The sequence below is a fragment of the Apus apus genome, chromosome 14 (genome assembly GCF_020740795.1).
Source record: "Apus apus isolate bApuApu2 chromosome 14, bApuApu2.pri.cur, whole genome shotgun sequence".
Taxonomy (NCBI): domain Eukaryota; kingdom Metazoa; phylum Chordata; class Aves; order Apodiformes; family Apodidae; genus Apus; species Apus apus.
In genome coordinates, this window is record NC_067295.1 from 15,195,361 (window position 1) to 15,207,806 (window position 12,446).

At 48.0% G+C, this 12,446-nt stretch overlaps 1 protein-coding gene across 1 annotated transcript in view; it reads left to right on the forward strand.

The window, feature by feature from the left end:
- Positions 1-12,446, forward strand: part of DNAAF8 (dynein axonemal assembly factor 8) — a 95,240-nt gene that overhangs the window by 44,933 nt on the left and 37,861 nt on the right. The window contains exons 15-19 of the mRNA XM_051632005.1: positions 1,620-1,764; positions 4,089-4,380; positions 7,280-7,386; positions 10,489-10,643; positions 12,166-12,310. Of these exons, the coding sequence (XP_051487965.1) occupies positions 1,620-1,764; positions 4,089-4,380; positions 7,280-7,386; positions 10,489-10,643; positions 12,166-12,310 (844 nt within the window). The remainder of the gene's footprint in view (positions 1-1,619; positions 1,765-4,088; positions 4,381-7,279; positions 7,387-10,488; positions 10,644-12,165; positions 12,311-12,446) is intronic.

Below are 12,446 nucleotides of genomic sequence, written 5' to 3' on the forward strand. Positions count from 1 at the left end.
GGAAGGGGAGACTGCCCTAGAGAGACCACATCTGGAGGACTGTGTCTAGTTCTGGGCTCCCCAGACCAAGAGGGACAGGGATCCACTGGAGAGAGTCCAAGGGAGGGCTAGGAGGATGACTAAGGGACTGGAACATCTGTCTGATGAGGAAAGGCTGAGGCACCTGGAGCTGTTTAGTCTGGAGAAGAGAAAACTGAGAGGGGATTTTATTCGTGTCTATAAATATCTGAAGGGTGGGTGTCAAGAAGTGGGGGCCAGTCTCTTTTTGCAGGTGCTCTGTGATAGGATGAGGGACAATGGACACAAACTGAAACACAGGAAGTTCCACCTCAAGATGAGGAACAATTTCTTTCCTGTGAGGGTGGCAGAACCCTGGGACAAGCTGCCCAGGGAGGTTGTGGAGTCTTCTACTCTGGAGACATTCCAAACCCATTTCTGTGTGACCTGCCCCAGATGACCCTGCTCTGGCAGGAGGGTTGAACTCGATGATCTCCAGAGGTTCCTTCCATTCCCACCATTCCATGATTTCCAGAGGTTTCACAGTGCTGGGTGCCCTGAGCCCTAGGGACTCTCATAGTGATACAGAAAAACCCTCCCTGATCTGAATATTGGGTGAACACCAGGAGAGCTTGAGCAAGACAAACATAAAGAAATAGAGCTTTTATTCCTAATTAGACCACTTTTTTGTGGTTCAAGTAAATTTATATCTTCATTTCTCATGATGATGGAAGCCTCATCATGTGTTTACGGGGGAACAGCATTTCATTTCAAGTGGCCAGTGGTGATGAATTCAGCTGGCATTCACTGAAGCCATAAAGCCTCCTGCTGGGGACAGCATCATGTTGCTTTACATCCAGGAGAACCAGGCACAAATCTGAGGCCAGAACAATCCTGCTTGTCTGATCTCCAGCTACACAATTGATTGCCCACAGCACCACCCGACTTCCTGTCATGAAACACTTGCTTTTTGAAGCAATCTGTTTCTTCTAATGGGAAAGCACTAATGATTTGCTTCCTTTTGGGATCCACAGTCAGTATGTGTTGCTGAGGGTCTGGCTGCGTGGCAGGATGGGCTCAACTGGCCTTCAGGAAAGCTGGGGAGGGACTTGGGACAAGGGCAGGGAGGGAGAGGACAAGGGGGGATGGATTAAAACTGGCAGAGGAGAGATGGAGGTTGGACATGAGGAGGGAATTCTTGGCTGTGAGGGTGGTGAGACCCTGGCCCAGGTTGCCCAGGGAAGCTGTGGCTGCCCCATCCCTGGCAGTGTTGAAGGGCAGGTTGGATGGGGCTTGGAGCAACCTGGGCTGGTGGGAGGTGTCCCTGCCCATGCAGGGGGGTGGATCTAGATGGTCTTTAAGGTCCTTTCCCACCCAAACCAGTCTGGGATTCTAAGATACCAGCAGAAACAGATACAATCACAATCATCATAGATAATTATGATTCAATCAGAAGCCAAGAGCCTACTGTGCTGCAGTGCATGTAAACATAAAATAAAAGGAAGCTCTTACAGTGTAACTGAAGCCTGGGAACTGAAGGTGAGCAGAAGAGATACAACTGTGAGGTGGTTGAGGGCTTGGAAATGTTTGACTCATTTCTCTAATGTGCTCTTGCTGTTCAGGTTGCCATGGTGCTGCTGTTTGAAACTCTCTTCCAAAGTCCCCCAGCTACCCACCACATGTTGCAGCTGGTGCTCAGTTCTGGGCTGGATATCTGTGGACTTCGCCTGCTCTACCCTCAGCAGGACATGCTGCTCTCTAGCTCAGGTGAGCTCTGGTGTTCCTTCAGAGATTCCATCACACCATGGTTCCAAGATGAAGGCAAAGAGCTGTACGTGTCCTCAGGTGAAGGGTGTTGTGGTGCTGTGGGTGTAAGGGAGAGGGCATCAGTTTTACACAGTGTTGCTTTGTCAGTTCTTACACCTTTCCCAAAAGCAATGATTAAAAGATCTTGGGCTGTTTCTTCTGTTTCCAGTGTTGAAGATCCATGAATTGAATTTTTAACCCTTGGTACATTTTTGTCTCTCAGTTGTTTCTTTGCAGTGATCTTTCCCAGATTGCAGTGATCTTTCCCAGATTGCAGTGATCTTTGCCAGATTGCAGTGCCCTAAGCTCCAGGGTTAGACCCACCTGAGTTAAATATACTAAGTTCCCTCTGATTTTTCTGAAGCTGCAGAAAATCCAGCCTCCCCTTTCCACACTTTCCCCCATCCCATTATCTATGGGCCTTCAGATGTATGGACTGAAGTACTGATCTAGCCATCCTGTAATTGCACTGGCTGATAAACCATCACCAAAATGCCACATTTTTCAATAGAAGATGATCTGAGCTGGGAGACCAAGAAGACAAGGATAAAAAATATGATATGGGTCTCTGAATTCAAATCACTAAGTCTTCATCCTTAGACACCAATTTTGGTGTGTCCCACCCAGGTCTTTATTGTTTGTTTTTCCATTTGTGAAAGAGAGGTAATGAAGTCTGACTGAAAGTGTTTATGGAACATGATTAGTTGCTAATGCAATATAACCCTGGAGCAACAGGCATTGCATTGCCTGCAAAGGGTAGAGCTTGCCTCTGCAGTGTGTATTTTAAGCCAAGAAGTTCTCCTCCAAGGTTTGTGTGTGACATCATCATGGACACAGGCAATCCATTTCTCTTGGGGAAAGGTATAGACAGGCTGAGGGTGAGATGAATGGGTTTCCTGTTCCTCAGGCAGAAGGTGAGTGAAGATCAGTTTAATTGGAGAAAATTTCTCCAGTCTCCCTGCCCCTTTTTACATTGGGAAACAATAGGAGCAGAAAATGAGGTTGCAGCTGCAATTGTGTCAGTGCTGTGCACGTTATACATTCATCCTGATAGCTGGAGAAATGAAGGAGGACTCCAGAAATGAATAAGAAAACCATAAAATCACCAGTCATTAGGAGATGACAGGCAGCAGATCTGCTTCAGTGCTCTGGACCATGCACCATTATTTAGGAACATTTTGTATGAAGAGACAATTCATTTCAGCTGAGAACTGCTATGCCAGTTTGTAAATTAGATTTTTACCCTTAGCTTGACAACTTTAAAGTGATTATTTTAAACATTTACAGGCAGTTTCTGCATTATCCCCCTGCTCTGGAGACAGTTCTGGCTCCTGATTCTCAAGCAACAAATGATGTCATTGAATGTTTTTAAACCTCAGGGAAGGAAATGACACACTTTGCTTTTTTTCCCCTCTAACATCTGCAGAAAGAACTTTAGAGGAGCCAAATTTACTCTTTTTCTGGGGTTCCTTACTGGACCCCAGCTACCCTGGCAGGAGGCATGGAGAAGAGGTTGCTGGAGACACAGGGTAGAGCTGTTGCAGGAAAAATGGGAAGCCACCATACAAGTCCTGGCCTTCCAATCTGTCAGCTGCTCTGTAGCAACTAACCCTGGGAACTCTCCACAGCAAATATGAGGCAACCAGCTTCTCTTTATTTAACAGGCTACCTTGAATAACCTCAGATTTACTGTCAGTCAAAATGTGCAGGTAGTTTCCAGTACATCATAGAGTCATGGAATAGTTTGGGTTGGAAGGGACCTTCAAGATCATCCAGTTCCAACCTCCCTGCATGGGCAGGGACACCTCCCACCAGCCCAGGTTGCTCCAAGCCCCATCCAACCTGCCCTTCAACACTGCCAGGGATGGGGCAGCCACAGCTTCCCTGGGCAGCCTGGGCCAGGCTCTCACCACCCTCACAGCCAAGAATTTCCTCCTCATGTCCAATCTCAGTCTCCCCTCTTCCAGTTTTAATCCCTTCCCCCTTGTCCTCTCCCTCCCTGCCCTTGTCCCAAGCCCCTCCCCACCTTTCCTGGAGCCCCTTCAGGCACTGGAAGGTGCTCTAAGGTCTCCCTGGAGCCTTCTCTTCTCCAGGCTGAACACCCCAACTCTCTCAGCCTGTCTCCAGAGCAGAGCTGCTCCAGCCAGTGTGCTCCTACCCCCCACAGGACAGGTAACCTGTAGGTTACTTTGTCAAAGTCTGGCTATGACAGATCTGAGAAGAGCCCTTCATTTATTCCATGGATTATCCCATGTTTTAGTCACACTTACGTTTGTCTTTCACAGAAAAGCTGCCTCCTTCTTATACATCAAGGACAGGCCAGGTGCCACCAGTGCTGGCAGTGGGTGTGAGAGGACCTGGAGCAGGGAGCACCTTGCAGAACATCCTGGGACCATCTGACCCACGGCTGGCCAGCGTGACAGACAGCAGCTCCATCAATGCCATCTACTGCAGGAGCCAGGAGGAGCCCCTTGCCTACCTGCCCCACCTGGGCAGCCGTGTGCACAGGGAGCTGTGCCTCTGGTTTGGGGGCAGAGCTGCTGGCCTGGATCCAGCTTCCCCAGGAGACACAGCAAGGTGGTGTGGCCCTGGCTGGTTTTTGAACGGGGGTTGCTCCCACAGGCCAAGTGTGATGTGGAGGTCAGGCAGCTGGAGTGCTTGGTCTCAACATATCAGTCTTCTGCTGAAGGTCTCAGGGAACAAGAGAGCAGATTAGGAGCAATCTGTCTGCTTTTGTATTTCCAAACCATTACTACAACCTGCCAAAGTCCTTCTCTCTCAGGACTGTCTCCTCTGCAGCACATAATAGATGTGTCAGGTGTGAGACTCTTGCAGTTGCTTCCCATCCCTTGGTCCCTGGTAGCTGGGGCTGTCATTCACACACTTCAGTGCCTGCTCTTGGGCTCTCTGTGCCAGATACAGCTGATCAGTCTGATCTGAGACCTCCTCTGGCTGAGTTTGGTGCTGGGGAATCACTGCAAGGTTTTGCTAGGAAACCTGGTCTAGCTTTGCCCTGTGTCCCTTCCATAGCAACTGATCAGAGAGAAGGGGCTTCAGGTGGAAAAGATTCTTTGGAGGATTAGGACAGAAGTGTGTGGAAATGAAGGGTGGCTTGTCAACTTTTAACTCTAGCAATAAGAGTGAGAAGTACAGCTTAGGAATGGATGGCATAGCAGTAGGATGCCAAAAAGTGCTGGGAACCAGTGAGGTTCAGGAGTGTGGATTTGCTCTCGGGTGAGTCTGGGTTTGGCTGCTGAGAGAACTGGGCTTTTAAGCATCTATTAATGCATCATGCAACCTAGAGGATCTGTGCCCTGCTGGGTGGTGCTGCAGGGAGGGGACTACAGTCCTCAAAGACTCGCTTGGACTGTGTTGTACAGAAACCTTTCTTTACCCAATGTTTTTTAGTCTTGAAGTTGCTTGGTTTCTAACCCTGATGTTAGGCTGGCAGAAGGCCTCCTGTTGGCCTGGCTCTGCAGAGTGTGAGGGGAGAGGGCTGGGAGGCAGGGAGGAAAACTTCAGCAGCCCTCTGGAAGTCAGCACTGAGCAGCCCTTGCACACCAGCTCACTTGCAGGAGGACAGAGGGAAGGCTGCCCAAGGGGACCTAGACCCTCTTGTACTCCTTCCCAGCACTCTTTTCCCAATCCTTGCTGAACTTTGTACAGCACAAAACAATCACTTCCCTTCCTGACAGTCTTACAACTTCCTGGATTGAGGCTTAACAGAGGGAGGACATTTAATCCTGTGTGTGTAGATGAAGGGCTCTGCTGTGTTTAGAGGTCCTGTTCATCTGCAGATTCAGGGCAGGCTGGCCTGCAGGGAGGAGACACTCTCATTTTGGCTTCTGAAAGACAACACTGGTTGTTCCAAGCATAGGTGGATCTGTGGCTTGAAGGATTTCATAGAATCCCAGACTGGTTTGGGTAGGAAGGGACGTTAAAGCTCATCTAGTTACAACCCCCTGCATGGGCAGGGACACCTCCCACCAGCCCAGGCTGCTCCAAGCCCCATCCAACCTGCCCTTCAACACTGCCAGGGATGGGGCAGCCACAGCTTCCCTGGGCAACCTGGGCCAGGCTCTCACCATCCTCACACAGAGAAGAATTTCTTCCTAATCTCTCACCTAAATCTCCCCTCTTCTAGTTTAAGTCTAATTTGTTTTACAGTGCTTTATAAAAAGATTTGGCCAAGGGCTTCAAGGAAGCTTCTCTCCAACCAGGAGAATAGCAAACTACAGATCTCCTCTTCCTGCCTGTCATGTTTGTCACACACCCCTGTGATCACCTGAGGTGCCAGGCTCTGCAGGGGGGTTTTTAGACCCCAGGCATCTCCTTTTAATATTGCTGAACTGAATTAATGATGGTGTGGTGACAGTGCCCTGCAGAAAGCTCAGACAAGACCCTGCACCTGCAAGTTCTGGACAAGTTTTAAAGATCCCTTGTCATCCTGGTTGCAGTGTGACACACTGTGCAGTGGCAACAGGCTAGAGGGGAGGTCACCCCCAGTCCTGTCAGTGCTTTCTGCACGGTGGCAAAGTGCACCCATGTCAAATTCATCTGATGCCAGTGGTGGGGTTGTGTGTCAGAGTTCAGTTCTGCTTGGCCATGGACAGTCACTTTCCTAATTTTTAATGTTACCATTTAAAAAAGAAATACAGTTGGTGAAGTTTCATTCTCTGTTTCTTTATTTTCCTCTTACAAAGCTGATGAATTCTGCTCCTCTGGTACAACTTCACCCAGAGCAGCACTACAGTCTAAATAATGCACTTGTCTTTCTCCTAATGCTGGTAATTTGGTCCGTTGGGAGACAAGAATACAAACTGCATCTCAAGATTGCAGTTGTCAGGTTATACTTGCAAATGCCATGGTCTCCTGGGAGTGAAGAAGCAGGAGCTATTCCAGCCAGCTCAGTGGTGGCAAGAGATGAAGCAGGCAGGTTTTCCTGAGCAGCCTGCACTTCACAGTCCCAGCCAGGCTGTTTCACAGGCTGGGCTTTGCCTTCCTGTTAGTCCCTGGCTTTCAGAACCACTCCTTCTGTTCCCCATGGCATGATTTGATCCTTTTGGGAATGCAGGAATGTCTCTACCAGACTTGATTGTGCTTGTTGCCCACCATGAACCTTTAAATCTGGTTACATGAACTAAAAGTGAGTAGCAACTATGATGTGTCTGTAGGTAGGAAAAGCTCTGATAATGCAGCCTCACATATTTCTTGATTCCCAGATTTCCTTGCCCAGCTGGCTGCTTTGCTTTAGCTACTTGTACTTGAACACAGAGACCCTTGTGGAGAGTAATATCAAAAGATGTTCAGTCAGAGAGACCTTGATGGAGCTCATGTCATGGACAAGGGATTGAAATGGCTTTTCCAGTAAAGCGGTTTTAGCAGAAAAGCTTTTGTGGCCCTGGGTTTGTTGCAGAAAATATGTTTGAGTCAGAACTTGGCATAACAGCTTTTAATGTTTTCTGTTTTTCTTTAGCTCTCAGAGTCCTACATCAAGTAGGGCAGAAGCAGCTGAAGAAAAGGTTGATCTCCAGGGCTTGGTGCTGTCTCGACCTCCAGCGATGCTTGTCTCAACTACCAAAGGTCAGTGTTAGGGAATGAATCTTGAGATTTCATGGTTCTCCTTCACTAATAATATTGCCTTACTCCAGCCTACCTGTTCCAGGAAATTCTTCCTCCCTGGATTGCTTAGTGCTGTGACCAGGTCAGCTCTAGAGCCAGGAATGAGCTTCCAGTGAAGCACTGTTGCCTAAAATGAAGTGACAGAGGAGTGTGATCACCTCATCCTCCTCGTGGGAGTAGCTGCTAGAGTCCTGAAGGCTGCTCAGATTTCACTGGAGGGGAAAAAAAAAACAAGCCACAGAAACCAAACACAAAAGCAGACAGACAAACCAACCCCAAAAATCACTCCAGAGAAAATTTTTGCACATAGGGGCCTGTTCATCAAAGAACAGCCATGTGAAAACCTAACAGTGTCCTTAAATTGCATGTTTATCTGATTAATCTGCTCCTACTGGTGAAGTCTTGACTCTAATTATCATGGGTATGGAATAGCTAAGACTTCAGGGCAGCACTGCCCACACCATCAGAAAGGAAAGCACCTCATGGGGATGTCACCTCCCTCCAGCCAGATCCCACTTGTCCCTCTGGAGCAGTAGTTTCCCAGCTTCTGAATTTCCTACCTAGCTGGCAGGAAGCTGGCTGTGGCCAAGGGAAACCTTGCAGGCCTCCTGAGTGGCTAAGGAGGACCTGTGTGGCACGGGGATCTCTGCTGTAGAAGGCCAATGTGCTGCTGCAGCTGAACCTGACACAGCAGATCTTGGGTGCAAGGGATTTTTAGACAAAGCTATTAGAGGATGGTTGTCTGGTTTCTACTCCCACAACTGAAGATAGTTTACAAGGAGGGGAGAAGAATGGAGGGGAGTGGAAGCTCAGCAGCTGTTGGGGAGAAGGTGGCAGAAGGAAAGCAGGGTTGTGCTGACCCAGAAAGAAGGCAAGGGAGATTATTTTGCTGAAGGAAAGAATGTATGGGAAAAGAATGAAAGTGTAAGCCAAGGAGATGAAATGGGTGGAAGGTGACAAAGAAAATGGAGAAAGAAGAAACACTTTTGTATAACTGGGCATGTTACCTCAGGTAGCTTGGCAGGCAGCCCTTGGCTCTGAGTTATTTGGGGTTGATACTGATGGCAGCTGGTTGCTGCTGATGGAATGAGTCACATTCTCTGCCTCCCCTTCCTTTTATGGCCATTAATGATTCACATTTGATGTGGGCTGCTGAGTTACACCACACCATGTTCCATCTGTATTTGGGCTCAGGAAGTCACTTTCAAGCTTTGCTCCTCAGATAACTGTATCATGACTCTCAGAAGAGAAGCTGAAAAGCTGGTCTGGGAGCAGGCACCTTCTGAGGCTTTAAGGAAAGGAAACATTCACTGACTCCTTCCATCAGGTGTCTCCAGCAGCTTCTCTTGGAGACAGGAAGATACACCCATGTGGAGCATGCAGACCAAATACACTGCAGCTCCCACCAGGTATATCTGCTCCTGTTCAGGAATCAAAGTTTTACTGACCTTGGCATGTATCCTTGTTGATTTGGGATGTGTGTATGTAAAGAATGTTTTTTGAAAAGTGTTATCAACTGGAGAGGAAATCTCAATCACTTGCAACCCTAAATTTTGAAAGCTCACTTACAGTGAATGTGGCACTAGTTTCAGGCTGGCTCAGAGCCTGCAAAATTCAAGCCATAAAGCCAAACAGAAATGTAGGGCAAAGAAACACTCTGCCTGTCCCATCCTTTGCCATAAACACAAGTTTTCCCTTGTTTTGTTGCCCTTGCTTTGAACTACCAGACTGAGCCTTGGTCAGACTCTTGGGGTGACAGATATCCATGTCACAAAGGCTGGAACCAAAAAAAACATTCCCTGCTGCTAGTCCTGTCCCCAAAGCCAAGGGTAATTGGGACACAGAAGCTAAAATACTCCAACCTCTTGTTATCATTTGGTTAAAGCCAAGAGGAGTTAACAGGGCAGAGCAGGGGAAACCCATCTGGGAATGATACTGAAGCTCTGTCTTCAGAGCTCACCCTTGGTGGGTTATGGAGATCTGAATGTACATTGTGTACAGAAGAAAAAGCAGAGACCTCAGATGAGATGAGAATGAAGCAAAGATCTCAGGTAGATGAGAGGCTTCAGGGAAAAGTCTTGAGCTCATCCTTTAGTACCTAAAATGGGGCTCAGACACTGCTCAGGAGGTCTCACAGGCTCTTTCTCCTCAGCTTGCTCAAAGAATGTGTTGCCACTCTGTTGGCAGTGACCTTGGGGTTCAGCTTAGAAAGCAGGAGTCTAAAAACCCAAGGTTCTAAGCCAACATCAATTCCAGTTGCTTCCACAGCCATATCCACTGGGCTGAGGGATACAAGGAGAGCATGAGCAGCCAGGCCTGGTGGATGAGAATCAGGTAGGGGAGAGCAGGCTGGTACCATGGGCATGGTGACCAAGGGCAGGAACCTGGGAAGCCACAGATGGTACCAAGCCAAAGAGTGAGGTGAGGTCATGATCACAGGCTGGTCCAAAGACTCAGGAGCCCATGCCACAAGGCAAGCTCCAGGATGAAGGTGAAAGGACTAAAGAAGGAACAAGGGGGAGCAGAAGGCAGTGCTGAACAAGGCCGTAGGAGCTGGCTGCAGGCTAGGACTTGCTAGTAAGAGCAGTGAGGAATGGCTTGGGTTGCTTCATGCACTTTCTAGTGGCCAGATTGCCTTGGGGACCTTGTTGACTCACTCATCAGAATGGCCAGGCTGATCAGGTCCTGAGCCCTGGAGGGAATGGGCTGCCCTTGGCTTCCCACGTGCCTGGGAAGCAGCTCACGCAGCACGGGAGCTGAGCACAGGTACCTCTGAGAGAGAGGAACAGCTCATAGATGGCTAGACAGACCTGATGAGACAGGCTAGCTGGGGTAGATGATTCAGAAAGACACTGCTGCTGATGCCATAAGCTTTTCCATTCTGGGCTGGCCTCTGATAGCAGTCGTGGTGAGCTGGAGAGAGCAAAGAAACCATAAAATACTGTGTCACCCTTTAGGGTGTGCGTCAGGTTGGAGCTAGCCACTGGAAAAGTTGCCTTGCATTGATACCACAGCTTCTGTGGGAAGAATATGCTGCTTTTCTTACCCTCTTTTTTGATCTAGGGGACATAATCTTGCTGGTGTCACCTGTGATACCTCCTCATGCATATGGTGAGGTGATTTCGGTCTGTGCCCGGCGGGGGTTTGTTCTGCAAGGAGTCAGGCAGCTGCAGCTTTCACCTATGCAAGCTCTTCTGCTGAGCATGACAACAAGTCAGGTACTGGACAGAACACACAGCTCAGTTGTACACCTTGGGCTGCAAGTTGTTTTGAAGCTAATTATGCTGAGAGCTCATGGATGTGTCAGCCAACACTCCTCTAAAAAGTGTTCTCAAGGACACTCATTCTCTGCTCTCTGTATTCCTGGGAGTGACACTCTGGTTGCTTCCAGTGCTGTTTTTTTTCCTTAGTAGGGAAATGCTACCAGGTCTCAACCTCTCACTGGAAGTGTAAATTCATAGTTGGGCCACCTCCTACTAAAGCAAACATGAATTTTACCATTGATCTCAAAAGAAGCAAGAGCAGGCAGTAGTAGCCCCACAAACCAAAAGAGCAATTTCTGCTCTGCAAACCTGTGTTCAGAACAGGTTTTCACCTACCAAAGTGTTGTCTGATGCTGTAGTTTGCAGTCCCCCTGGGGCTGCTTATGGCCTTTCAGCATCAAGTCCCCTAGTTTAGCACATTCCAGAAGGGCTGCAAAAAGAGTTTGTCAGTTTTCAAAGACAACAACTAAATAAACGTTTTCTCTGAAGCTCTGTCTGACATAATGTTAGAGTTGAGCTACAGTGCAGTTGGAGTTCTAACAAGTCACCCTGAGGAAACAGCAATAATCATAACTGCAAGATTTCACTCAAACTTAACATAGGCAAGAAGTCCAGCTCTGCACTTTTTAAGTGATAAATCACCCAAGAACCATATGACACTTTCTTTTACAAAGAAGTAGATGTTTTAAATAATCATGCTTAGAGTTGTTTGCAGTATCAATCAGGAAATGCATCATTTTGCAAATGAAAATGTGCATGAAGCTCCTCTTTCCTGCTTTTTCTGTGTCCAAGCCTGAGGAATGACACTTTCCCTGCCCATATTATTTTGTAGAATAAACATCATTTCCTTATGGAATGCTCCAGCCCAAAGAGCCTTGTTTTTGGAGTGTGCTCCTAAATGGCCATTTAAGAAGCAGCAGCTATTGCTTCAATGTGCTGTTTGGAGCTAAGTGTTTCTGCAGAATCACAGACTGTTGAGGGTTGGAAGGGACCTCTCAAGGTCATCAAGTCCAACCCCCCTGCCAACAGAGCAGAGAATCTAGGGCAGGTCACTCAGAAAGGCATCCAGACAGGTCTTGAAAGTCTCCAGAGTAGAAGACTCCCCAGCCTCCCTGGGCAGCCTGTCCCAGGGCTCTGTCACCCTCACAGAAGTTTTTCCTCATGTTGAGGTGGAACTGCCTGTGCTCTAGCTTGCATCCATTGCCCATCCCTTTGGAACTCAAAATCATTTTTGCAGGAGTGACTTGGGATGGTACCACACATCAGCTGAGTTCCAGCTATTGTGCTTGTAGTCCAGTTGCAGGGCAGAAGGTTTTTATGTTCAGCCTTTTCCCTGAGCTTTCAATTAAGTTCCTCTGTCTCATGAATAGATGAAGCACGAGCACCCAGTTCATGAAAGTGCTTTTGGCTCAGCAGCTGAGCTTGTTATGTACTGATTACTGGATTTAGCAGAGGAATCTGGCTCTCTTTGTTTCAGATTGCTGTGTTTTGCCCTAGCAAGATTTCAAGCTCACCTGATGGCTCTGCCAGAGGAGACCTCCCTGCTGAGCCACACGTGCAGAGTCTCGTGTTGTTGCTGAGAAAGGAGAATGCTGGTCATCACACTCCTGCCTTGGTAACAGGTAATGCTTTCACTGCTCAACAAACAACCTTGGAGAAGAGCAGCTGCATTTCAGTGTGTGTGAGCACCAGCAGCCCAACTACAGCTTTTACCTTGCAGGGAATATTTGTTGGGAATATCAGGGTGTGGTAGTTTTG